The 26618-nt window shown below is 55.4% G+C and overlaps 2 protein-coding genes across 7 annotated transcripts in view; one reads left to right on the top strand and one right to left on the bottom strand.

Annotated features, from left to right (window-relative positions):
• UBE2L3 (ubiquitin conjugating enzyme E2 L3) overlaps nucleotides 1–2138 on the bottom strand; it is a 57634-nt gene extending 55496 nt beyond the window's left edge. For 2 of the 6 annotated variants that reach the window (XM_073889611.1, XM_025857286.2), the window contains exon 1: nucleotides 2087–2138. In XM_073889611.1, coding sequence (XP_073745712.1) covers nucleotides 2087–2113 — 27 coding nt within the window. In that variant the 5' untranslated portion in view covers nucleotides 2114–2138. Of the gene's footprint in view, nucleotides 1–1575; nucleotides 1592–2086 lie in introns of those variants that run through there. The other 4 variants (XR_012377135.1, XM_073889615.1, XM_073889612.1 and 1 more) reach the window with 4 other exon arrangements.
• A 12314-nt stretch (nucleotides 2139–14452) lies between these two features.
• LOC112812495 (RIMS-binding protein 3A-like) lies at nucleotides 14453–20009 on the top strand. Its single transcript, XM_025857285.2, has one exon. It carries the CDS (start codon nucleotides 14607–14609, stop codon nucleotides 19521–19523), a length of 4917 nt encoding a protein of 1638 aa, XP_025713070.1. The 5' UTR covers nucleotides 14453–14606; the 3' UTR covers nucleotides 19524–20009.
• Nucleotides 20010–26618: the final 6609 nt, after the last annotated feature.

The raw sequence follows: 26618 nt of genomic DNA, 5'->3' as shown, positions 1-26618 counted from the left end.
AGGAGCTCAGAACCCAGTAGGAAAGGCAAGTCTAACACAAATCTGACTGGGACAAAATCTCTCAAAGAGAAACACAAAGAAAGTGCTTGTGGTCACAAAAAGGAGGAAACAACTTATTCTGAAGGGGGATGGGGGCAAAGGCCTCACAGAGTAGCTGACATTGGAAGTGAACCTAGGATTTCCCTGGAAGGGAGGAGAGGCAAGGGGAAGGCAGCCTTTCCCCAAGCAAGTGCAAAGGAAGACCCTATAGCAACTGAGTAAGAGCAGGGGGCTCTGGAATCAAACAGAAGTGAGATTGCAGCTCACTCTCCCAAGGTAGGAAAACTGGGGCAAGACAACAAAATCTCTCAGCATTCCATTTTCCCACCTACAAAATGGGAATGTCTACTTTTCAGGGAAGATGAAACATGATTACGAATGTGAAGTACAGGGCTGCACAAAGTAACAGCTTTAAAAAAAAAAAAAGGTAGCTACTATGATTTGCAAGGGTAGTGGGAAAATAAGGGGTAGGGGGGTGAGGCTAAACAGATTACTTTCAGCCAGCATAAGAAGACTGCCAAATAAAAAGTTAGGATTAACTGCTGAGGACAATAAGATCACAGAGACTTCTACAGGAGTGAAAAGATTAAATATCTGCTTTAGAAAAAGAACTTTGGTGTCCAAGAAGGGGAGTCAGAGGAGAAGAGTAGTACTTGGAAAGGCATCTGAGATGAGGATATGGATTCTGGTAATTGCTGTAAGACTAAGAAGGAAAGCACACTCAAGAACTCTCTCTAAAGTAAAATCCACAAGTCTTAATGGGCGACTGCAGTAGAGTACGGAAATAAGTGAATAACAGTCCTCCCATCTGGATGACTGGTGGGTGAATGGTGGTGTCACCGGTAGAAAAAAGATGAGAAGAAGTCTGGAATCTGCTGACTATTCTTTTGTGCCCACTTCCAATCCAGTTTTATGAAGTTAAATGCTGTCCCCAGCCCTTAGTGAACAAAAGAAAGGAAACGTTCCCAGGGAGGGAGGGCCCAGAGGCTGTGACTCCAAGTTCAATGTCTAGTTCCACCAAGCCCAAGAGGAACCCCAGCTCTTTATCTCCTCTCAGGAAATCAGCTCCTGGGTCTTTTTTATTTCCGGCCCGGTGCAACCCGGCAGCACTATCCAGGCGCGGACTCACAAATCTTGGCGAGGTCGGCCGGCCGGCAAACATACTCGGGAAAGAACCAAGCCAGTTTAGCATGTGTATTCCTCACCAAAGGAGCCACTTAGCAAGAAGGCACCCCGCTGCATCCAAGATACAAAGTACCAAGTTATTTTTATAAACTTTGGCCAGTTTGGGTTCGAACGACTGAAGCCAACCCCCACCCCATCCCCCAAAATGGCACTTTTGCTTCAGCAGGGAAAGGAGATCCTGATGATTATAAGTGGTAGGTTGAAAAGGAGACGGGGAAGAACAGCGCCGCGAACGCGGTCGACCCCACGCCTTCCTGGAGTTGGAACTTGCCCGCTGTGTGACTCCGCAGTCACAAGGCGACAGTTTGCTAGGACCCAGAGCAATTTCAAACGACCCACCAACAAACTGACCTAACTTTTGTCGCCTGGCCTCCTCCTTCCTTCCCCAGCCCGAGCCTCCCAACCTCCCGGCCTCCGGAGCTCTAAAGCCGGCGCGCTGCGGCCCAGGGCGGGGCGGTTCCGCGGCGCGGGCTCCCGGCCGGAGCTCCGGCGCTCGGGCCTTCCCCGCGGGCGCCCGGTTTGGGACCTCCCGGCCGGGCCCCCACATCAACACCGCCCCCGGCCCGGGAGGCGGCCACCGCGAGGAGGACCTGGCCCGGTTCCGGGCGGAGGGCGACGTGAACGCCCGAAACCGGGCGGAGGGGCCAGCGGCAGCTCCCAGCGCGGCCTGGCGCTCCCGCCCAGGCTGCGGCCTAGGCGGCCCCGTTACCTCCCTCAGCCCGCGTGCGGGCAGGGGGGCGGTGGGGCCACACAGGGACGGGAAACCGAGCGGCGACGCCCCGAGGAGTCCCGGCCCGCCGCGGAGACCCCGGGCCGGGACGCCGCCCCCCCCGCCCGGCCGGCGCCGGAGAATGGCTTTTACCTTCATCAGCCTCCTGCTGGCCGCCATCTTGGATCTGGTGCTGCTGCTTTCCCAGAATGCATCGCGGTCCGCCGGGCGGCTGCAGCCCCCGCACTTCCTGAAGTGGGGGAGGGGCGGGCGACGTGCGAAGTGCCTACTATGTGCCGCTACGGTACTGGGCGAACACAGATGAACGGTACTGGCAGACACCCTGACTTGACTGGACGTCCAATATCCGGAGGCAATTACAAAAGTGCTTGGCACATAGTAGGTGCACAATAAATATTGGTTGCATAAGATCATTGAATAACCAAGATTATATTTGACAATGATAAGTGCTGTGAAGAAAAGGAAACTGAGGGGCGCCTGGGTGGCTCAGTCAGTAAAGCGTCTGCCTTCAGCTCAGGTAATGAAACCAGGATCCTGGGATAAAGTCCCGCATGGGACTTCATGCTCTGCAGGGAGCCTGCTTCTCCCTCTCCCTCTGCTGTTTCCCCTGCTTATTCTCTTTCTCTCTCTCTCTCTCTGTCAAATAAATAAAATCTTAAAGAAAAGAAAAGAAACCTGGGTGAAACCTGGTTGATGGGAAAGTGACTGTGGGGATCTACTTTTTTTTTTTAAGAGTTTATTTGACAGAGAGAGACACAACGAGAGAGGGAACACAAGCAGGGGGAGTGGGAGAGGGAGAAGCAGGCTTCCGGAGGAGCAGGGAGACGGATGCGGGGCTTGATCCCAGGACCCCGGGATCATGACCTGAGCCGAAGGCAGACGCTTAACGTCTGAGCCACCCAGGTGCCCTGGAGACCTACTTTAAAAAAAAAAAAAAAAAGATTTTATTTATTTATTTGAGAGAGAGAGCAGCACGAGAGGGGGGAGGGTCAGAGGGAGAAGCAGACTCCCCGCTGAGCAGGGAGCCCCATGTGAGACTCGATCCTGGAATTCCAGGATCATGACCTTGAGTAGAAGGCAGTTGCTCAACCAACAGAGCCACCCAGGCGCCCAGTGGAGACCTACTTTTCATTGGGAAGTCAGGGAAGCCTCACTGAGGAAATAGTAAAATAACAGCTAACACTGGAACCTCAAACGCCAGCTGTCCCCTCTTGTGCCTTATTTTCCTTAATCTTTGAAACCACTCTATGAGATGGCTACCATTAACAACACATCTCACAGGAAACAGAAGCATAGAGAAGGCTAATGATTTGCCCAAGTTCATGCAGCCAGCTAGGAACAGAGACTGACCTGCTGGCTTCAGGGCCAACTGTGGAACTTGAAGGATAGAATGGAGCAGCTGAGAGACTGGTAGGAGATTGTTTCAAGCAGGAGAAAAGACACTGGCAAAGGCCATGAGGCTGTCTGGTTGGCCAGAATGGAATAAGAAGTTAATAGGGAGCAAGGGAGGCAGGTGACAGACCAGGACAGCCTTAAAAGAACAGGAGGGGTTTGGCCTTTTTTCTATACTCTGCGAGAGACCCTCGGTGGATGTGTGTAGCAGCCACATCGTCAGATGTACATGTTTAAGGAAAGTCCTATGATTGGAGAATGAAGAATGGAGAGGGATAAGCAGGGGAGTAAGGGCCATTTGGAAGCCTATTGTAGCCAATCAGCAAAACTGGTGGTGGTTTGGACGCCGGATAGCAGTGCAGGCCAAGAGAACGGTCCAGGGGCGCCTGGGTGGCTCAGTCGTTAAGCGTCTGCCTTTGGCTCAGGTCATGATCCCAGGGTCCTGGGATCGAGCCCTACATCGGGCTCCCTGCTCCACAGGAAGCCTGCTTCTCCCTCTCCCACTCCCCCTGCTTGTGTTCCCTCTCTCGCTGTGTCTCTCTCTGGCAAATAAATAAATGAAATCTTAATAAATAAATAAATAAATAAATAAAATCTTAAAAAAGAGAGAGAGAGAAGGGTCCAACTTCAGGACACATTTAGGCCTTGTGAAGGAGTTTTTCCCCATTCTCAGAGCAATGGGTTTCCCATGAAAGGAGAGAAAAGAACTAGAGATTATGTAGCCTGGAATGGGTTGGGGTTGGCCTTCCACACAGTGTCCTCAGAGCCCAGGCTTGACATGGGTTGGGAGGGACAAGATGATAAGCTTCCTGCAATCAAGGTTCTGTCTGCCTTTTATCTCCCCCCAGCCAGGGCTGGCATGCAGTGGGTGTTCAATAAACATTCAGCAGATGTGTGAGGGACTCCATCAGCTAGCTCCCTAGAGGCATGGGGGGACTTAGAAGTCTGGCCTAGTGACTGGCTCCATGCTCCTACTGTGTACACTAAGCCTGGTGCTCTATAGGTCCAGGTCAAAGAAAGAATACAACTTTCTTGGGACCTACCTCCTCCTATAGAGAAACACAGAGGGAAAGGGAGCCCAAGTCGGTTGGAATGCACTGTGCATACCCTTAACCTGGACAGGTGAAACTGGGAATGGAAGGTGAAGTCAGGAGAGGCCAAGTGCCAAGAACTAGCCTCTGCCATGGCATCTTCCTATGCCCTCACCATCACCCTGCAAGGTTGCTCCCCCGCAGGTGAGGAACAAAGGCTCTGAGCAGCAGAGTACCGTTGTTAAACAAGCACGCAGAAAATGTACCCAGCCCCAGTGGAAAAGATACCTGGTCTCTGGGGCCCCTCTACTGCTCTAAAACTTTTATTGCTCCCCATGGCAGGTCTGGCTTCTGGTCACACCAGCCCCCTTCCCCTGAGACAAACCATGTTCGTTTGGACCTGGCTTTTGTGTGCCACTTTCCTGAACTTTCCGTTAAAAGTGGCCTCTTTCTCCTCTTCTCTCACTCCTCGTCCTTCTCCTGGACCACCCTTTGGCTAGAACTCACCACATGCTTCTTCTTCCTCTCCCAGTCAGCACAGGGTCCTGAGTGCTCACCTGCTAGAGAGGGAGATGCAAAGGTGGCACCTGCCCTCAAGCAACTTGCAGCATCCTGGGGAGGCACTGAGAAGAACGCCAGAATATGGCAATGGTTGGGTGAGGTGTGGGAGCCCAGAGGAGAAGCCTGACAGTGGCTGAAGAAGGGGCGAGGGATGGAAGGAACTCCTCGGCAGGCTGACTGTACGCCTGGCACTGGGCGCTGCCCATTTACACCCACCACCGAGTTCACTGGCACCACAGAGCCGTGCTAAGATGTTCCATTTCACAGGTGAGGACACCGAGGCCCTGAGAGTGGTAGCTTGCCCTTCATCACCCAGCTAGGAAGAGAGGTTCTAGAAGTTAGACCCTGATCTGGTTCCTGCTGGTGAGCCTCTGCCTTGACCTCCTTCTGCTGGCCCAAAACCTCACATCCTGCATCTTTCCCTTCCCAAGACCAGTGCTCGCGCCACACCACAGCCCCCCGCCTCTGTCCTTGCTGCTCCTTTGTCCTCTGTCCTTTGCCTGTGATGCCTTTGTCATTCCCTCCCAGCAACACCACCTTATCCATCTGGCAAATGTTAATCCTTCTCCCCCTCCCCCTCCTTCTCCTCCTCCTTCTTCTTTTTTTTTTAAAGATTGATTTATTTATTTTGAGAGAGAGAGAGAGCACATGAGAGGGGGGTGGGCCAGAGGGAGAAGCAGGTTCCTCGCTGAGCAGGGAGCCTGATGTGGGACTCGATCCTCGGACTCCAGGATCATGACCTGAGCCGAAGGCAGTCGCTTAACCAACTGAGCCACCCAGGCTCCCAACTTCTTCTTCTTTTTAAAGTAGGCTCCATGCCCAACACAGAACCCAACTTGGCACTTGAACTCACAACCCAGAGATCAAGACCTGAGCTCAGATCAAGAGTCTGACTGAGCCAACCAGGCGCCCCAAGGGCTAATCATTCTTTTTTTTTTTCATTTTTTAAATATTTTTTTAAAGATTTTTTTTTATTTATTTGAGAGAGAGAATGAGAGATAGAGAGAGAGCATGAGAGGGGGGAGGGTCAGAGGGAGAAACAGACTCCCCGCTGAGCAGGGAGCCCGATGCAGGACTCAATCCTGGGACTCCAGGACCACGACCCGAGCCGAAGGCAGTCGCCCAACCAACTGAGCCACCCAGGCGCCCAGGCTAATCATTCTTGAAGACTCAGCTTACAATGCTGGTTCACTTGGTTGACCTGACAGCTGGGTTCCCGTGAGTGCAAATGTAGAAGTGTTCTATTGACTCTCCCAACAGCCCTCTGGGGTCAGAACTGTTATCAGCCCCATTTACAAAGGAAGAAACTGAGGCTCAAAGGGTCAATTTTCAGCTACCCGGCTGGTCAGAGGGTCAAGCCCAAGTCGGCTCTTTGACTGTGAGGGGGAAACTAAGGTCTGGGAGGCTCAGCTGACCTAATGGGCTCCTTCTTTCCCTTCTACCCTCCCTCCCAACTTTCTTGTTTCCTTCCATCTTCCCTTCACAAATCCCATTGGGGATTCTCTGTGCTTAGTGAATGAGGAAATTCACATGGTGCCCAGCCACCCTGCCCTGACTAGATTGGGTACTCAACAAACAGTTGGTGAAGGACTGTCCCTTGGGGGTGCCTGGGTAGCTTAGTCAGTTAGGCATTCGATTCTTGATTTTGGCTCAGGTCATGATCTCAGGGTCATGAGATGGAGCTCAGCATTGGGCTCTACGCTCAGCAAGGAGTCTGCTTGAGACTCTGTCTCTCCCTCTCCCTCTGCCCCTCCCGCCATTCTCATGCTCTCTCTCTCTCTCTCTAAAATAAATAAATCAACCTTTGAAGTGAAAAAAAAAAAAGACTGTCCCTGACTTAGAGCAGTAGCCAAATGACTGGACCAAAGGTATTGCCACTGGTGTCAGGAAGAAGGTAGATCAGGCCTTGTGCTTCAGGCTGCCAGAGGAGGGCAGATGGAAGAGGTGCAGAGGGGAAAGAAGTGGAGATGGCAGAAGACGGAAGCTAAGTCTGTCCTGGAAACAGTGGATAGCTGGAAACACTGATGGTGCCAACAGCCACCGGGTCCTCGGGAAGGAGCAGCCATTTGTCTGAAGGCTTGCGGATGACAGTTCCACTCAGACTGCCAGAGCCAATGGGCCAGGCTAGTGTGGCACCAGTCCCGGGCCCAGACTTGGGTCATACAGGCGTGGGCACAAGTCCCTGTGTGACCCTGAGCAGTTTGCTCCTCTGGAGAGGACAGAGCCAGGCTCCCCGACTATAGGGAGGACTCCAGGAGAAGGCCCGTAACATGTAGGTAGGAGTAGGCTGGCCACCCACAGGGACACCTGCCTGAGGAGCTGGGCCAGTGCTGCCGGGAGGGAAAGACCAGCCCGGCAGGCCGGGGAGCCCTAGCCAGAGAGTGAAAAGCTGGCACACACTTGTCCTTCCCTCCCTAGGAGGGCATGGAGTAGGCCAGACACAGCCTCAGGGCCTGGGAGGTGGACACAGACAACAGCATGGGTCCTCTCCAGGTGCCCAGCCCTGTCCAAGAAGGGGCCAGTGCTGGGGCTTCCAGGCCTACCCACAACTTAGAGGGAGAAGACCTGGTTGGGCCCCTGCTGAGTGACCCTTACTTCCCCCTCTCAGCTCCTGTTTCTCTTCAGGCCACTGAGGACTGGGACACAGTTGCGAAGAATCAATGTCAGACCCTCGTGGGCGAGCCCTGGGTGGGATGGACATGGGAGCGAGGAGCGCAGGCAGCCAGACCACAGAGCGCTGGTGGCTTGGGAGGTCCTACTGCTGAAATCTGATCTCAGCTCTGGGAAGTCCTCCTGCCCTCTCCTGCCTCGGCTCTCAAGGAAGCCTGCTCTGGCAGGGCTCTTAGCCCCATTGGCACCATACCCCACACTCACAGCCCCCTACCCACGATTCACATTTACTACAGTCCTTTGCCATTATCTGTGTTCAACCTCTGTGTCCTCCCCTGGACTATAAATTCCATGAGGACAGAGACCACACCTGGCCTGCATGCCTCTGTCTTCTTCAGTCATGTATTTATTGAATATGTGCTAGGCACTGTTCTAGATGCTGAGGAGACATCAGAGGACAGAAAGAAAACACATTGACCCAGGGGCGCCTGGTTGGCTCAGTCAGAAGAGCGTGCAACTCTTGATTTCGGGGTCATGAGTTCTAGCCCCATGTTGGGTGTAGAGATTACTTAAATAAATAAACATGGGTGCCTGGGTGGCTCAGTCGGTTAAGCATCTGCCTTCGGCTCAGGTCATGGTCTCAGGGTCCTGGGATCGAGCCCCGCATCAGGCTCTCCACTCAGTGGCGAGTCTGCTTCTCCCTCTCCCTCTGTGCTCTCTCTCACTTTCGCTCTCTCTCAGATAAATGAAATCTAAATAAATAAATAAATAAACTTATTACATAAACAAACTGAAGAAAAAACATGTAATCAAGTAAAGAAGACCCTTTGTTTAAAGAAAGAAAAAGGAGCGCCTGGGTGGCTCAGTCGTTGAGCGTCTGCCTTTGGCTCAGGTCATGATCCCAGGGTCCTGAGATCGAGCCCCGCATCAGGCTCCCTGCTCAGCGGGAAGCCTCCTTCTCCCTCTCCCACTCCCCCTGCTTGTGTTCCCTCTCTCACTGTCTCTCTCTCTCTGTCAAAAAAATAAATTTAAAAAAATCTTAAAGAAAAAGATGGGGCGCCTCATTGGCACCTAATGTCTGCCTTCAGCTCAGGTCATGATCTCAGGGTCCCAGGATCGAGCCCCATGTCGGACTCCCTGCTCAGTGGGGAGTCTGCTTCTCCCTCTCCCTCTGCTGCTCCCCCTGCTTGTGCTCTCTCTCTCTGACAAATAAATAAATAAGATCTTTTAAAAAAAGGAAAAAAAAAGAAAAGGAAACACATTGACCCAAAAATAAGGGATGTAGAGTGGAAGCTGGGGCTACAGGGGTCTGTCTGGAAGCTTAAAATCCTCCAGCGGGGGGCACCTAGGTGGCTCAGTCGGTTAAGCATTTGACTCTTGATTTTGGCTCAAGTCTTAACCTCAGGATCCTGGGATCAAGCCCCACGTCGGGCTCCATGTTCAGCACAGAGTCGGCTTCTCTCTCTCCCTCTGCCACACCCCCTACTTGTGCACTGTCTGTTTCTCTCTCAAATAAATAAATGAAAAAAAAAATTTTTTTTAATCCTCCCATGGGCTGACTCTCTGGATGGAGTCTTCACCTCTCACGAAGGCCAGGCAAGCCCTGCAAAGCTCCAGGAATGGGTGGCAGAGCTGAAACAGGGCCAGGCCAGGTTGGCAGAGGAAGGATGTGAACCAGATTGCCCAGGATCGCATACCCCATAACCACATGGTCCAAAGGTCACAGACCGGTGCTGGGGGGAGAGGCAGCATGGAGTATAAGGCTGGTGACGTGAGGTAAACTAAGATGTGAGGGGCACAGGTGCCTTCTCTCGGGGTCAGCGGAATCATTGAGTGTCAGGGCAATGTGTGTTTGCATGTAATAGATAGAAGGGGCTCTAACCCAGAGGTTTCCAAACTTGTTTCTAGCGGTATACCTCTTTATTAAGCCAAAGTCTTCCTTAGAACCTAAAGAATAACACTAACAGGGGTGCCTGGGTGGCTCAATCAGTTAAGTGTCTTCGGCTCAGATCGTGATCCCAGGATCAAGCCCCGCGTCAGGCTCCTTGCTCAACAGGGAGCCTGCTTCTCCCTCTCCCACTCCCCCCTGCTTGTATTCCCTCTCTCGCTGTGTCTCTCTCTGTCAAATAAATAAAATATTACAAAATAATAATAATAAATAAATAAAATCTTTAAAAAAATGACACTAACAAGTGAACATGCTCTGTTGAAGGAGGTAGGGGCAGTGTTTCTCCTTCAGTGCCAGGCACATTCCCCCACCTCCAACAATCCTACAATATTTCTCAGGAACCCTGAGGCTCTAAGGAACCCAGTTTGAAAACCACCCATGTGGGGCGCCTGGGTGGCTCAGTCATTAAGCGTCTGCCTTCGGCTCAGGTCATGATCCCAGGGTCTTGGGATCAAGCCCCGCATCAGGCTCCCTGCTCAGCGGGAAGCCTGCTTCTCCCTCTCCCACTCCTCCTGCTTGTGTTCCCTTTCTCGCTGTCTCTCTGTCAAATAAATAAAAATCAAATGTTTTTTAAGAAAAAAAGAAAGAAAACCACCCGTGTAATCCATCTCTTTCATATTATAGGCAAGAAAGCTGAAACCCAGAGAATGCATCTACGTGGTCTGTGCTCTCCCTGAGCTCAGAGTTGATGGGGGTGACAGGCAGGTCATTAACAGTCACTGTAAAACAGGATGAGTGTGGCGGTAGCAGAAGCCTGGCATTGCAGAAGCCCTGGTTTGCTCATCCACTCAACCACATTCTAGAACGCCTCTGACATGCCACAGGTGGTGCCAGCCCAAGCAGCAGCTGGATGGTGATTGCGGGGTTCCCAGAGACTCAACCCAGGGTCCTCTTCCTTGGCAGCAGCCTGCCCTCCCGCCCTGATGGTTGGAGGTCCCTCTAGAAGCTGAAGCAGACATCCAGGCTGTGGAGCCCCCCCCCCACAATGCCCTGAAATGACAATCCAGCTCTAGCCGCAGCTGCCCATGTGCCCCCACCAAGCCTCGGGTTCTCCTCTGTCAAACAGAGCTGCAGTGAGGATTCCATGAAGATACTCTGCCTGTGGCTGCCACATCCAGTGGCCCAGCGTCAGTTCGAGGCTAAGGCCATCCCTGCATCACTCCACCCCCCCATATCCACATTGCCTCTCCAAGAGAACATCTGGAGTCACAATTCTCTGTGTTCTTGTTACATATCACTGCCCAAAGGTATCGATCTCCCACGGCACACCAGTGGTTCAGGGGAACCGAATTTGAAAAACGTGAGTAGAGCAGAAAGGGTGGAGCCCACAGAGCCACGTGCTGAATGAACAGGACATGTGCTTCTCTGAGCCTCTGTCTTCCCACCTGTGAGATGGGGCCAAGGTCACCTGCCCACCTACCTGGGGAAATGACTGTGTGAGTGACAGGGCCTGAAACATAGAGAAGCCATAGATGCCACAGACAGAGAAGCAAAGGGGTCTCTAATGTGACCACAACATCAGGGTCTAGATGCAAATAGCCAGGTATCGATGTCCATCTGCCTCTCCCAGGAGCTGCTTGGTGCTGGGACAGGAAGAACCGGGAGGAGCCGGACTTAAGTAGGGCTCCTGAGCTCCCCAGCCACATAGGTGGCCAGGCCTGGAGAGACCGTGAGCGTGTGTATGTATGTGTGTTACACAGCTTTGGATCCTGCCAACATCTCTAATGAGGCCTGGCCCTCACTCCAGCCTAAGGTGTCTGCCCAAGGTCCTGATAGGCAGCTCAAAGCCTGGGGCTTCAGCCCTTGATGCCAGGTGGTACCTGAATGTGGGAGGTAGGCAGGCTGGGTGGCCTGGTTGGACAGGGCCCTTCCTGCTTGCCTATCCCTGGGTCCCTATCCCTCCTTTCTGGGGAGGGACTTTTCACTTCTTCTCTGAAACCACTCTGGGCAGGGACACTAATATATATCAGATACATCCCTACTCCAAACGGAGGGGTGCCAGGTAGGGTAATCAGGGCTGTAGAGTTCTTGGGGGCCCAGACCCAGTCCGGAGAGTCAGGGAAGGCTTCCTGGAGGAGGAACGGCTAAGCTGAGGCTAAAGGACAAGACAAGGTTAGCACTAGGTAAGTGGACAAAAACTCTTGCTCCACTGAAGCTTGAGACCTCTCATCTGTAAAATGGGTGGTGTAAATAATGAATGGCAAGCATTTAGTACTGAGCATGGCACATAGTAGGTTTTTGGTCTGCAGGCGGCATTGTTATTTTTGTGTTGGGCAATGTAGGCATCCCCGGCAGGGGGAAAAAATACATGCAAAGGCCCAGAAGCCTTTGAGGCTGGGGGATTCTTTAGATTCCTGGAAGAAGCTTGTGAGAGTCTAGGCCAAGCCCTGGGTGGGAAGATGAGAATTTCCACAGACCTTTTATGCAGCCCCTATTGCACACCTGGCCACCAGCTGACAGAGTCCTGGTGTCTCTCTCTCTCTAACCATGGAAGGCCGGTGTTATCAAAACATCCATTGTGTATAGGCCAGGAGAGGTGAAATAGTCAGCCATGGTCACTCAGCCAAAGAGTGGCAGAGCCTGGATGGACACCCAGCTCTCTGAGGCTTCCATTCTGCCATGAGAAATCCGGAGTATGTCCCAGGGAGCACAAAGGGTACCTGTGCTCTCTCTACCACAGCCACCCTGACCAGCCTCAGCCAAATCTCTACTTGCCGACCTCAGGTTCTCTAGCTGCAAAAAAGGGATGGGGATTAAAATCAATGAGCTGGGACGCCTGGGTGGCTCAGTCGTTAAGCATCTCCCTTTGGCTCAGGTCTCAAGTCCCGCATTGGGGTCCCTGCTCAGTGGGGAGCCTGCTTCTCCCTCTACCTCTGCTGCTCTCCCTGCTTGTGCTCTATGACAAATAAATAAATAAAATCTTTTTTTAAAAGATTTTATTTATTTATTTGAGAGAGAGAATGAGATAGAGAGAGGGAGGAGGGTCAGAGGGAGAAGCAGACTCCCCACTGGCAGCAGGGAGCCCGATGAGGGACTTGATCCCGGGACTCCAGGATCATGACCTGAGCCGAAGGCAGTCGCTCAACCAACTGAGCCACCCAGGCGCCCCAATAAATAAAATCTTTAAAAAAAATAAAATGAGGGGTGCCTGGGTGGCTCAGTCAGTTAAGCGGCTGCCTTCAGCTCAGGTCATGATCCCGGGGTCCTGGGATCGAGCCCCGCATCAGGGTCCCTGCTCAGTGGAGAGCCTGCTTCTCCCTCTCCCTCTGCCTGCCACTCTGCCCACTTGTGCTCTCTCTCTCTCTGTCAAATAAATAAATAAATAAATAATCTTTAATAAATAAATAAATAAAATAAAATAAAATCAGTGAGCTGCAACCAGAGCCTTGCTCTGTTCTAGGCACTGTGTGCTCCCACCTTGGTTTGCTCATCCACTCAACCACATTCTAGAATGCCTCACAAACCAAAGAATTGGATGCTCAGAGAGGCCAGGGAACTCTGGAAGTTCACACAGCACAGAAGGGGGCTGCATCATTAGCCCATTTTACAGATGAGGACATGGAAGTGGCACAAGAAGCTGAAGGACTGTTTGAACTCCAAAGGCACACCAACCCTAACCATCTGGCCACATGGCCCCTTGGAGAGCCATGGAAAGTTCTCTGGCCTTGCTACCCTCAGCGAGATGGTGTCAGGAAACAGCTGGGCCCATAAACGTCTGTGCCCTTACCTCTTGGAGAAGCAGGAAGCCCTGAGTACTCCTGGGCCAGACAAAGGGTGGGCTGGGTACCTATGGCGTCCCCATTCTCTCTCCTCCCTCCCGGGCCAGCTCCCCGCTCTGGGTTCTACTTGATCCTCTCTCCTTCTGCAGAGGCAAAGTGTGAGATCCTCCCCTGAGAGAAAGACTGAGGAGTGGTCTTCACAGCTGCAACCCTAAGATGGGGCAAATGGAGTCAGAGTGCCCACGGACTCTGGAGGCAGAATTTTCCAGGTTTGACTCCCCACTAAGGTACTTCTGGGCAGTGTGACCATGAAGAGGTCCTTATCTCTCAGAGTGTCCTTGCAAGATGATCATAAAAATGAACCAAGAAAACAGGCCAGGGCTTCGGTTCTCCAAGGAGGCCTTCTCGTTTTATCTTAGCTGGCACCATGCCCAGACTATGTGCCTAAGACTTCTCATCTGTGTAAAAAAAAAAAAAAAAAAAAAGACGTCTCATCTGTAAAATGGGCATAGTAAGTTTATCTATTTTTTTTAAGATTTTATTTATTTATTTGAGAGAGAGATTGAGAGAGAGAAAGAGAGCGCACATGAGAGGGGATAGAGTCAAGAGGGAGAAGCAGACTCCCTGCCGAGCAGGGAGCCCGATGCGGGACTCGATCCTGGACTCCAGGATCACGACCTGAGCCGAAGGCAGTCGCTTAACCGACTGAGCCACCCAGGCGCCCCGGGCATAGTAAGTTTAAATAGATAATGCATGCAAGTGCCCAGCTCCTCAGGGGTCCTTAAAAGGGTAGGCATCTTGGGGTGCAGACACCAGATGCACCCTCCCTTAGCAGGTGTTCGGGGCTCACCTCCAAGGTCGGGGGTATTCTGTTGTGGTTCCCAGACACTTAGACAAAACAGGCCACCTGAACCCGTGCCAGGGCCAGGCGGGATCTGCTCACACCCCATCCTGACCTTGACCCACACATGGAGCTCCTCCCTCCAGGTCCAGAGCAGTGGCCGGGGCTTGCCCCGGTACAAGTTGGCCTGAAAGGTATTGTACAGTGCCTGGGAGAGTATCCGCGGTGAGTCACAAAGGACATGACACCAGAAACAGGGAAGGGCCTGGGATCAGAGAGACCCCCGGGCATCCCAGAAAGGACATGGGCTGCGTTGAGCAAGGGTGTCTGGAGCCCAGCCCCCGCGTAGGCAGCCAGGAGAGGAGCTCAGGCTAGTGCAACCGCGGCAGAGGGTGGGGGAAGGCTCTCAGAGGCGGAAGGGGCTCGCGGAGACCCCCCGGGGGCGCCGGAAGGGGCGCGCGGGGCGGTTGGCCGCACCGGGGGCGGTGGCCGTTGGCCAGCAGCGGCCTGGACCAGGCGAAGTCAGGTGTCTGGCCGGGCTGTGGCCACCATGACCAAAGACTCGCCCAGCCCTTCGGGAGGCGGCCGCGCGACACCCAAGAAGCCGGGTAGTCCGGGTCCGTCCGCGGCGGTCCTGGAGGAGCAAAGGCGGGAGCTGGAGAAGCTGCGGGTCGAGCTGGAGACTGAGCGGGCGCGCGGGCGGGCAGAGAGGCAGCGCTTCGCGTCGCAGGCGCGCCAGCTGCGGGAGGCGGCCGAGCGGGAGCGGCAGCAGCTGGTGGACCATCTGCGCTCCAAGTGGGAGGCTCAGCGCGGCCGGGAGCTGCGGCAGCTGCAGGAGGACGTGCTGCGGGAGCGGGAGGCCGAGATCCGGCAGCTGCTGCGCTGGAAGGAGGCCGAGATGCGGCAGCTGCGGCAGCTGCTGCACCGCGAGCGCGACGGCGTCATGCGCCAGGCCCGGGAGCTGCAGCGCCAGCTGGCCGAGGAGTTGGTGAACCGTGGCTACTGTGGCCGCGCGGGGGCGCCCGAGGTCGCTGCTGCTCAGTGCCGCTGCCGCCTGCAGGAAGTGCTGGCACAGCTTCGCTGGGAAACCGACGGCGAGCAGGCTTCGCGCATCCGGCACCTGCAGGCGGCGCTCGACGTGGAGCGCCAGCTCTTCCTCAAGTACATCCTAGAGCACTTCCGCTGGCATCCCGCTTTGCCCGGCTCCCTCGACCCCCAAGCCGTTCACTCTTCGGAAGGGCCGCCCCCCCATACCGCCGACGACTCCCGCGGGCCCCCAAAGTCCGTCTGTAGACTCGAATCCCTGAATGCTGACAGCCTGAGCGCTGGCGTCCGCCTGCGCTCCCGCTCCCTGGACGTGGTGCGGGCCGGGTGCTCCACCTCCCTAAACAGGCTGCTCCACACGCGCGCCAGCTCTCTCGACTCCTTGGCATCAGCGCGTAGCCGCTCGCTCGACAGCACCCTCATTTGCCCCAAGGCCCCCGAATCCGAGGAGCGGGCCTCCACGCCGGACGCCTCCATCTTAGGCTCCCCGAGTCCCCCGCCGCCGCCATCGGAGCACAAGAAACCCAGCGATACGCCAGAAGACTCCGGGAGCCAGCCCTGCGAAGCCCTGAGCCCCTCGCCGCCGGGTCTGGACTACCAGGAGCTGGTGAAGCAGAACTCGGAACTGTCCGAGGCGTTGCAGGCGCTGGCGCGCCGCTGCTCTGGCCTCCGGGAGGAGAACACGCAGCTGCGGCGCGCGGGCTTCCAGGACAAGTCCGACGAGAAGGTGAAGCGGCTCAAGGTGAAGCAAGCGAAGCTTACGGGCCTCGCGCGGCGCCTAGAGGACAGAGCCCGAAAGCTGCAAGAAACCAACCTGCGGGCTGTGAGCGCGCCTGTGCCGGGCGAGAGCCGCGCTGGCCTGGAGCTGTGCCAGGCCTTTTCCCGCCAGCGCGCCCGGGACTTGTCCGAGCAGGCGAGCGCGCTGCTGGCCAAGGACAAGCAGATAGAAGAGCTGCGGCAGGAGTGCCACTTGCTGCAGGCGCGCGTCGCCTCGGGCTTCGGCAGCGTCCCGCACGCTGGCGGGGGTGCCGCCCAAGCCCAGTGGCTCAACATCCGCGAGTTGGACCGGCTGCAGCGCGAGTCCCAGCGGGAGGTGCTGCGCCTGCAGAGACAGTTGACGCAGCAGCAGGCCGCCAGCAGCGCCCGAGCGGAGGCGGACTTCCAGGGCGCACCCAGCGAGGAGGCGCGGCGTCAGGTGCAGGCCCTGGAGCTCGAGCTGGGCGCGCGGCGGCGGGAGTGCGAGGAGCTGGGCGCCCAGGCGGCGGCGGCGCGGCGGCGCGGCGACGAGGCTGAGGCGCAGCTGCAGGCGGCGCTCCGCGAGGGAGCCTGGCTGGCTCAGGAGAACGCGCGGTTGCAGGCCCAGGCCGACTGGACGCGGAAGGTGGCGGCCGAGAACGACGATGTGCGCGGGCAGCTGGGCCGCGCGTGCCAGGAGCGCGACGCCGCCGGCCTACTGGCCGAGCAGCTGCTGCAGCAGGCAGCTCGCGGGCAGGACAGGCAGCAACAGCTGCACCACGACCTGCAGAAGGCCCTGCACGATCTGCAGGCTGCCCGGGAGGAGATGCTAGCGCGGCAGTGTCAGCCTGCCTACCCTCCGCAGGAACCCCAGGAGGCCCCCCAAACCCCCGGGTCTCAGGTTAGAGATAGTGGAAGGACCGAGTTCCAGCCGGAGCCTGCAGGCCAAGCATCTTCACAGACCGGCAGAGACAATCGGGAGAATCAGGAAGCTTCTCAGCCGGAAAGTCCAGTTGCCATCGGCAAGCCAGCCAGTGCCGCTCAAGTGCCTGACAGAGTCCTCCCAGCCAGTCGACCTCTGGACTCCAGGGACCAAGCCAAGAAAACTAGCTCCCAGTCGAACTCTTCCTCTGAGGTGGAGTCCATGTGGGCCACCGTGCACTCTTGTCCTGCTCTGGACGTGGACACAGCCAGCAAGGTGGAGGATCTGGAGCCTGACAGTGTGTACTCCACCTTGGAAGTGGGGGGCTCAGAGGCCCCCCTGGCCCCCAAGCTCAAGATCTTTCTGGCTCGGTATAGCTACAATCCTTTTAAGGGGCCTAATGAGCACCCTGAGAGTGAGCTACCCCTCACAGCTGGGGATTATGTGTATATCTTCGGGGACATGGATGAAGACGGCTTTTATGAAGGGGAGCTTGAGGACGGCCGACGAGGGCTGGTGCCCTCCAACCTGGTGGAGCAGGTTGCAGACAGTGACATCCTGGACTGCCCGCTCCTCAGATCCCCTGACTTTGGCCCCACTCAACTCCCATCTGGACAGGGCAAGTGTCCAAAGGAAGACACTGGGCACGGCTTCTTGCCTGGGAAAGCCCAGGGAGATATGGACAAGGGGCCATGCCAGATGGTGGGAGCAGGCTCCAAGGCAGAAGTGGCCATGGAGATCTCAGATGCCAAGACAGAAGACAGCTGGCTGGGTGCACTGCAGTGTGTGAAGGAGAAGGGCTTCTCCAGACCCTTTCTAGGGGCCAGAGGGGCTCTTTGCACGGCCCCCATGCAACTACACCTGCAAAGTGTTGCGGCCACATCGGCCAAGATTGCCTGGGTCTACAGCAGCAGCCACCTCCACGTGGTGTATCTCAATGGCCAGGAGCACGCCCTGACCCCCGCAGGCGTGAGCTGCTACACCTTCCACGGCCTGCATCCTGGAACACGGTACCAGGCCCGCGTGGAGGTGCAGCTGTTGTGGGATTCACTGCAGGTGCACTGGGAAACGTCCTCTACCCTCACCTTTGACACACCCCTGGCAGGACCCCCTGACCCTCCACTGGATGTGCTGGTGGAGCGCCATGCCTCACCAGGCCTCCTGGTGGTCAGCTGGCTCCCTGTAACCATTGACTCTGCTGGGTCCTCCAATGGAGTCCAGGTCACGGGCTACGCGGTGTATGCTGATGGGCTCAAGGTTGCAGAGGTTGCTGATGCCACTGCTGGGAGCACCCTGTTGGAATATTCCCAGCTCCAGCTGCCCCTGATGTGCCAGAATGTCTCTGTGAGAACCATGTCGCTTTGTGGTGAGTCCCTGGATTCGGTGCCAGCCCAGATCCCTCAGGACTGTTTCACCTGTCACCAATTGCCAGAGACTTCCTTTAGCTACCCCTGTGGTGACCCATCTACCTGCAGAGTCACTGTCCCCATCTGTTCTCAGAGGCTGGCGCTGGCTCCCCTGAGTGCCACAACCGGCCCCCACACTCCTGGAAGCTGCGGAGAGCCCCAGGCCGAGTTTCTAGAAGCCTTCCCTGAAGAACCCCCAAGGAGGCAATCCCCAATGTCCAAACTGAGTCCAGAAAGAGAATGTGCAAGTGCAGGATGTGGCAGCCAAGCCCAGGGGCCTACTGACGCCAAAGAGGTCTGCAGAAAGGACCTGCTCTTTCAGCAGAGTTCCCCCAACCACACACCCCCTCTGCCCAGTGACCAGTCAAGGGGAGAAGACCACTACTGGCACATGGGCCCCAGACAAAGCCCTGCTTCGGGAGTCATCCATCTGTTTCCGGAGCGAGGGCTCAACAAAGAATCTTATCAGGGAAAGGCTGCCCTTGAGAAGGTCCTTAGGCAAAAGCAAGATACCCAAGTGCTGGTCCCTCCCCAGCTGGACACCAGCCAAATGTCTGTGTCCGACTTCCATGACACTTTGCAGGAGGAGGCGGCGGTGTGCTTTAGTCCATGGGGCACAAAGAGGCGAGCGCAGAGAAAGGAGTTTAGGACCCAGAATGGGAGAGGTCAGGCTCTGGGGGGCAAGAGAATGTGCCAGCTCCCAGAGTCCAGCCCTGCACTTTGTCCAGCTCCATCCAGCAAAGTCATTAAGATGCCCAGGGGTGGCCCATCGCCACTGGGGACAGGGGTGGACACTGTGGTCAGGGTCTTTGTGGCCCTCTTTGATTACGACCCTCTGGTGATGTCTGCCAGCCCCGAGGTTGCAGAGGAGAAGCTGGCCTTCCAGAAAGGGCAGTTGCTGAGAGTGTGGGGCTCTCAGGACCCCTGTGGCTTCTACCATGGCGAATGCAATGGGCAAGTGGGCAACATACCTGGGCACCTGGTGGCTGAGGTGAAGGTGGACACAGAGCAGATTGATGGGAGGTGGCATTTGCCAGTGCAAGGGTACCTGCCCCCTGTGGCCCACTTAGATGAATTTGGGGGCCTCACCAGCCCCCAGGGCTCCTTTCCTATGCCCCAAGGAAACCCCAGGATGTCATCACTGTGGACTCCAACAACCATGATGGCAGCTTTGGACTATGACCCCAAGGATGGGCGAGCAGGAGGCCAGGTGAAGGACAAGCTGTCACTGAGGGCAGGGGATGTGGTCACAGTCTACGGGCCTGTGGATGACAAGGGATTCTATTATGGGGAGTCAGGTGGTCACAGGGGCCTGGTCCCAGCCCACCTGCTGGATCACCTTTCCCTCCATGGAGAGTGAGCAAGGCTCCCGCCGGGGTGGTGGCCCCTGGCCACCCACGTCCCGCCAGAGGAGAAGCAAGCACTGGGACCCTAGCTCCAGCACCCCTCCTCACCTCCGTGAGTGAGCACTTGCTCCAAGCATCATTGTGGCAAACTGACAGCAGTCCCTGGGTGTCCCTAGCCTCTGAGAGGAGCAGGGCTTAAGTCTGAACTGAGCTGTTGCCCCAAAGAAAACAGAACAAGCAGCCCGTGAGGGTCCAACAGGCTGTTTTGGAGTTGTCAGTGACCATGACGGTGTTTGGAGAAGTGCCTTTTTCTGTGCTCAGTATGCGTTTTCTCTAGGAGTTTCTTTAGGAGTTTCCTCATCCATTGCCTTGTATGAAAGTCTCAAGAAAAGCGTGCCTCTTAAAAAAAAAAAAAGTGACCAGAATGTTATTTTTCTATCTTTTGTTCAACCCCTCATTAAAATGTTCATAGAAAAAAGAAAAATAATACTTTAGAAGTAAAAGTACAACCAAGAGAAACACAAACATGCCTGTCCCCCTCCCCCTTCTGTCTAGGGATCCTGCAATGACAGCAGACATGCATTCTCAGCTGGGGAGGGCACCTCCTTCCTCTTTAGGGGGGCTCAGCTTAGGGTCTTCCAGCAGGGCTACCAAGGGGTCGGCCAAGAGCCAGGGTAGAAGCAGGGCCCCACAGGCTTAGTGAGGATCAGCATCTCCCAAATGGGGATCCCACTCTGCATGGCATTAGTCCCTGTCCCCTTTCCTCAGTGCATCTCCCTGGGAGGGCGTTTCCATATTTCCCCATCTTACAGAAGAGCCTCGGAGGCTCAGGGGGCCCCCTCTTGTCAGGTTACACAGCTGCAGAGCTGCTTCCTCCCACAGTCTTCTGGGCTCCCCCTCTGGGAGAGTGGGAATGAAAGGTGGTCTTATCCATTTCTGCCTCTGTCTGATGCTCCTTTGTTTCCCTGAGTCCAACGATGATGTCAAAGGAAGGGCACGGCCTTCCTGGGTGCAGGAGGAAATGACCAGAAGCATTCCCAGGCAGGCAGAAGGATGGAAGCCACTAGCATTTAGTTTCCTTGGGGAACTGGGGACTTGGGTCCAGAGGGTTCCACCAAGCTGGCCCTGAGGCTGAAGGCAGGAGACCTGGGCGGAGGGCGGGTTGCTGCCTTATCCTCACAAAACACGGGGGGGGGGCTAGTGCTGCAGCTGTGGTGTGCACACACACACCACTCTCGTGCGTGGAAGGCTTCTGGCCTAAGTCTGGGAAAGAAATTGTTCCTTACTCAACCATTTTTTATTTTTTATTTTTTTTTAAAGATTTTATTTATTTTATTTGAGAGAGAGAATGAGAGAGAGAGAGAGCACATGGGGGTGAGGGTCAGAGGGAGAAGCAGACTCCCTGCCGAGCAGGGAGCCCGATGCGGGACTCGATCCTGGGACTCCAGGATCATGACCTGAGCCGAAGGCAGTTGCTTAACCAACTGAGCCACCCAGGCACCCTACTCAACCATTTTTTAAAAGATTTTATTATTTAAAAAAATTTTATTTATTTGAGAGAGTGAGAGAGATAGAGCATGATCGGTAGGGTGGGGCAGAGGGAGAGGGAGAAGCAGACTCCCCGCAGAGCAGGGAGCCCAACGTGGGGCTCGAGCCCAGGACCCTGGGATCATGACCCGAGCGGAAGGCAGGCGCTTAACCAACTGAGCCACCCAGGTGTCCCTCAACCATTTTTTAAAGATTTTTTTATTTTTAAGCAATCTCTACACCCAACTCGGGGCTGGAACTCAACAAGCCTGAGATCAAGAGTTGCAGGCTCTACCCACTGAGCCGGCCAGGCACCGCCCATCTTTACCATTTTTAAGTGTATAATTCAGTAATGTTAAGTGCAACCAATTTCCCAAGTTCTTTTCATCTCGCAAAACTGAAACTCTGTACCCATTAAACAACTCCCCATACCTCTTCCCTCAGCCCCTAATAACCTTCGATCTACTTTCTGTCTCTGAATTTGACTACTCTAGGGATCTCCTATAAGTGGACTCACACAGTAAATTTGTCTTTTTGTGTCTAGCTTATTTCACTGAGCATGATAAGGTCCTCAGGGTTCAGCCTTGTTGTAGCAGGTATCAAATCATCCTTCCTCTTTAAGGCCGAGTAATATTCCCCTGGATGGATAGACCACATTTTGTTTACCCATTCATCCATCAGTGGACACTTGGGTTGGTTCCACTTTCTTGGCTATTGTGAATAATGCTGCTATGGACATGGGTGTGTAAATCTCTCTTCTCAGCTCTCACAGTGTTTCAAACTGTCAGGTGCCTGTGAGCGCACAACCCCAAATGGAGCCTGAGGACAATGAACAAGAAAACCGCTCCTGCAAGGGAGGCGAGCCTGGCCCCTCCCAGCTCCTGGACACAAGTTGGGAGGCTGGGGGGGGGGCTGCCCATGGACTGAGGGGGTAGGGACAAGAATGTTTTCCACACATTGGAAGGGCAACAGCAGTTCAGCAAGAAAAGAGAAACTTCAATCCACCTACTTTCAAATTTAAAGACAATGACTGTAATTCCGTAAGAACCCAGTGAGAATTATGCTAACCATATTGTTCCGTCACTTTTTTTTTTTTAAGATTTTATTTATGTGACAGAGAGATACACAGCCAAGGAGGGAACACAGCAGGGGGAGCGGGAGAGGGAGAAGCAGGCTTCCCGTGGAGCAAGGAGCCCAATGCAGGGCTCGATCCCAGGACCCTGGGATCACAACCTGAGCCGAAGGCAGATGCTTAAGGACTGAGCTACCCAGGCACGCCCCCCCCCTTTTTAAAAGATTTTATGAACAAGCAGGTTTTGACCCTCCTCTGTTATGTGGCCTCTGTGCTGGGCTCCAGGCATTTGTACCACACACTGGCTAGATCCATTAGAATAGTGGAAGATGTTGACCCTGAGCTGCCGAGGCTATCTTTGCTAATTCTGACCCTGGGACACTGGGGTAGGTGAGAAGGAGGGGATCCTCATCAGTGGCAACAGCAGAAGCAAAGGCCCTGAGGCATGAGAACAATGAATGATTGAATATTTGGGGACACTCAGGGAGCAGGGGCACAGGCAGGGGAAAGAGATTGGGGATAGGTACCTACCCGCTGGTGGGGGCCCCTCCCTCTCCTGGAAGGGCTTCCAAGTCCCTGGGAGCTTCCCGCCGCCGCCACCAGGGGGCAGCCTGGGTGCACCAAGGGTTGCTCCCCAGGGACTGTGCACCAGGGCAGAGCTGCCTGGGTCCACACCTGTCTTTTCAGGGTAAGCAGAAACGTCTCTTTGACCCTGCAGGCCTGGGTTTCAGGCCCTACCCATCCCTGTTCTCTCCCTCCCCTGTCACCAAAACACCCTGAGGAGGCCCTCCTCCCTACCTACAGTGGTTATCCTTCTGGGCACCCCGGATCCACAGCAGGCCTGGCAAGTCTGACACCCAGCTACAGGGAAGCCCCGCTCTTCAGAACTCTTCTTCCAGGGCTGTTCCTGCAAATCATGGTTTCCTCGAGGCCATGGGAAGTTTGAGTGAAAGAGTAAAGAGGCACGAGGCCTGGGCACCTGGTTGGCTCAGTTGGTTAGGCGACTGCCTTCGGCTCGGGTCATGATCCTGGAGTCCCGGGATCGAGTCCCGCGTCAGGCTCCCTGAGCTCGGCGGGGAGTCTGCTTCTCCCTCTGAACTTCCCCCCTCTCACGCTCTCTATCTCTTATTCTCTCTCTCTCAAATAAACAAATAAAATCTTAAAAACAAAAAAGAAAAACATCTAAAATTTAAAAGAAGAAGCACGAGGCCTGGTGCTCTAGAGGAGGCAGGACCACGAGTGGTGGAGCCACTGGCCTGCAGAACCCAGCCAGCTAGGTCCGAACCCTGGCCTGCCAGTGGACAGCTGGGAGGCTGCTCTGAACCTGGTTCTTCACCTTTGGCAGGGCCGGGGGTGGGGCAGGATGTTATATTGAGCAGGTCATACGTACAGAGCACTCAGCCGAGGGTCAGGACCCCAAGGAGGACCAAAAAAGCTGGTAAGGACACAGGTGGCAGGGGCTGCTGGGTCTGGGTCCAGCTTGCTTCCCGCCAGGGCACCAAGAACCTGAAGACTTTGAGCAGAGGCACAGTGACACCATGCAGGTCTAGCGAGGTGGGCAGGCTAGGAAGGAGCAGGTGCCTGGTTGTGGCCCGTACTGGGGCCCCTCCCCAACTGACCAGACCACTTGGAGGCCCGAAGCCTGTCCAGGCCTGCCCAGGAGGGGCTGGGGGGTGGGAAGCCCAGCTGGCCAGAGGGCAGAGGAGCCCATGGAGTGGGCAAAGGGGCAGCATCCGAAGAGCCTGAAGAGTTCTGGAATAAGGGTCACCAAGCCTGTCCTGGTGCTGTCCACTTCTGCCCAGGGGCCTCTGGTCAGGGCAAGTCTCGGCACCTCACCAGCCCTCCTCCCACGGAGGAAAGGCTTTCGGCCTTTGGTTATTTCTCATCAGGGACCTTGTTTCCTGCTCCTGCTCCCCACAATATTGGTATGGGTTACCCCGATTCACAAATGAGAAGAGAGACCAGTGGCAAGAGAAAAACAGTTGCCACAAAAACAGAATGAAGATGCCCAAGGGACCCCTTCCAGCCTTTTCCAAGGCCCACCTGCCATAGGGACCCCCATCCGGCTAGAGCCAATCCGTCCCCCCTCTACCTTTCGGTGACCTGCCCCTCTTGCCCTTTTCCACTGTGCATGTTTCAAAATATCGGGACACAATAAAAAAAAACCTCAGAGATACTTCCGAGGCCCATCTTAAGCTCATTCCACCTTTTCGTCACGCCCTCCCGTGCCTGTCTCACCCCAGTGGAAGTTGGATGGGTGGGGGCCTGTAGAACACACTGGGCCAACCCTGGTCTTGTGAAACTAGGTGGAGCTGGCTCCAGGAACCTGGGCACAGAGGTTCCTGGGGCCATGGGGGCGCTACTGACAGCTCCCCAGGCTCCCCAGGGGCAGCCAGTCTCCGGGCGCAGCCCCACTTGCCACTGTCCCAGGAGGTGGGTGGGGGCTACAGTGGGTCTATTCTGGGCTGCAATGCTCTGTATTTGCAGGTCCCCCCTCTCTCAAAAGCCCTGGTGTCTTGGGCGCCTGGGTGGCTCAGTTGGTTAAGCGACTGCCTTGGGCTCGGGTCATGATCCTGGAGTCCCGGGATCGAGTCCCGCATCGGGGTCCCTGCTCGGCGGGGAGTCTTCTTCTCCCTCTGACCCTCCCCCCTCTCATGCTCTCTCTCTCTCTCATTCTCTCTCTCAAATAAATAAATAAATAAAGTCTTTAAAAAAAAAAAAAAAGCCCTGGTGTCTGATACCTGGCTATAGGCCCGTGTGCCCCATTGTGCCCTGAACCCCCAGGTAATCTCCCTTAAAATCCTCTGGTAAATGACCACCTGGCAGGCTGTGCCCGCCTAGCTGGACCTCTAGGACATTGACCTTAGCCTGGGGGACTGCACTAGCCACACCCCTTGGCTAGACAGTGCCCTCTCTGGGGCTTGGCCCCTCTTGCTCAGCCTGAGAGTGGGGTGGGGGCTGAATCCGAATCCTGGATCGCCCACTTCCAGTTGGGAAACCTCAGGCAGTTTTTTGATTCTCAGCCTCAACTTCCTTTTCCCTAGAATTGGCCTTCCCGGCTGGGCTGCTCTGCCCCTTCGGCCAGCTCACTCCAAGGTGTCCTTCAAAAGTGCCCTCTATCCTGTCTCCCGGGGCAGCTTCTCCAACCCGCCCCACCGGCACTGGATTTAGCTGCCCCTCCCAGGTGCCTGAACAGCCCCCCCACCCCATAATCCCTGTAAATGAGTAAATTACCCATTCATTTCACTGCCTCTCCCATCAGCCTGGGTCTAACTGCATGTTGCACCCTCAACACCAGCATCTGGACCCGGTGTGGAGTTGGCATCAGGGTCTGTGGGCCAGCACATTCCTAAATTTAGGACAGGGGCACCAACTGGCCTGTAACCAAGACCGGCTCAAGAAAGTGTTGGCCTGGGGCTATCCATGGGTGCTTCCCAATAAGAATTGACCTTTATGGGCCCTCACCATGTGCCTTAGCTCACGTCCTGCTGTCCTGCTCTCGGCAACCCTATGCAGATGGTGTAATTATTTCTCCCTTTTACAGATGGAGAAACTCAGGCTCAGAGAGAGGAGGTCATTCATCAAGGTCATTCGGTTGGTAACAGAGCCGGGGTCTGAGCCCAGGTGTGTCCCTTTGCCCCTTGCCCTTATCTGAAGGATTCCTTCCCCCCAGCCTGGGGGCAGGGCCTGGGTCTAGGGAGGTGAGTATAGGGAGGAATAGTCAGGAATTCAAATTGGTAGAGCCGGTGGGTGGGTGGGTGGGGGGAGGGCAGGAGGTGCCGGGGAGTGGCCAGTAGTTAAGGCTTGGGCAACAGGGTGCTCTTCAGAGCTTCAGCTTCGGGAAGGGAGGGGACAGTGGGGCAGGCACAAACCTGCTGAGCCAGAAGTGCCCAAGGGTCTCCAGGGGGAGGCAGAGGGAAGGTGGTTGGGAGCTGAGGCCAGCAAAGCACCCCAGGGTGGTGGGCCAAGGGGAAGAATTGGGCACTGAGGCCCCACCCCAGAACCATGGGAATTTAAGGAGAAAGAGGCCTCAGAGGGGGCAGGGGGCCGCATTTTCTAGAAGGAGGGAGTGGTCAGTATCCACAAGGTCATGCAAGATAAGAGTCACTGGGCCCAGCCTCCCTCGTGACTGTGACCAGAGGCTGCTGTCGCCGCCCAGGGGCTTCCGTGTACTGGCCATGAGGGAGCTGGCCCCCTCCCCCACTGCTCCAGGAAGCCTCACTGAACCTGATGATGAGGGAAGGCTCCCCAAAAGAAAACTGCAAAGTTGGAATTTGGAAATTCCAAGCCCTCCCCACAGGGCAGCCTTGGTCCACTGCTACACCTCTTGCTACTCAGGCAGCGCCCCCAGGAGGTTCCCAGTGCTCCAGGACCCTGTTCCCTGCTGAGATTCAGAAGGAGAACGCCCTCTCAGCTCCTGCCCCCCTCAGCTGCCAGAGAGGAACCTCACTAAGGAAATTACCTCACCTTATGCCCACCTTTGCCCTGGGATACTTTCTCTGCCCACTTT

This window comes from Callorhinus ursinus, unplaced genomic scaffold (assembly GCF_003265705.2).
Source record: "Callorhinus ursinus isolate GAN/ISIS: 27379988/994484 unplaced genomic scaffold, GSC_fseal_2.0 scaffold110, whole genome shotgun sequence".
NCBI classification, from domain to species: domain Eukaryota; kingdom Metazoa; phylum Chordata; class Mammalia; order Carnivora; family Otariidae; genus Callorhinus; species Callorhinus ursinus.
This window is presented reverse-complemented; position numbering and strand designations above follow the sequence as displayed.

Excerpts from the sequence above, each read along its gene's own strand:
- LOC112812495 (XM_025857285.2), top strand. The coding sequence starts at position 14,607 with ATGACCAAAGACTCGCCCAGCCCTTCGGGAGGCGGCCGCGCGACACCC.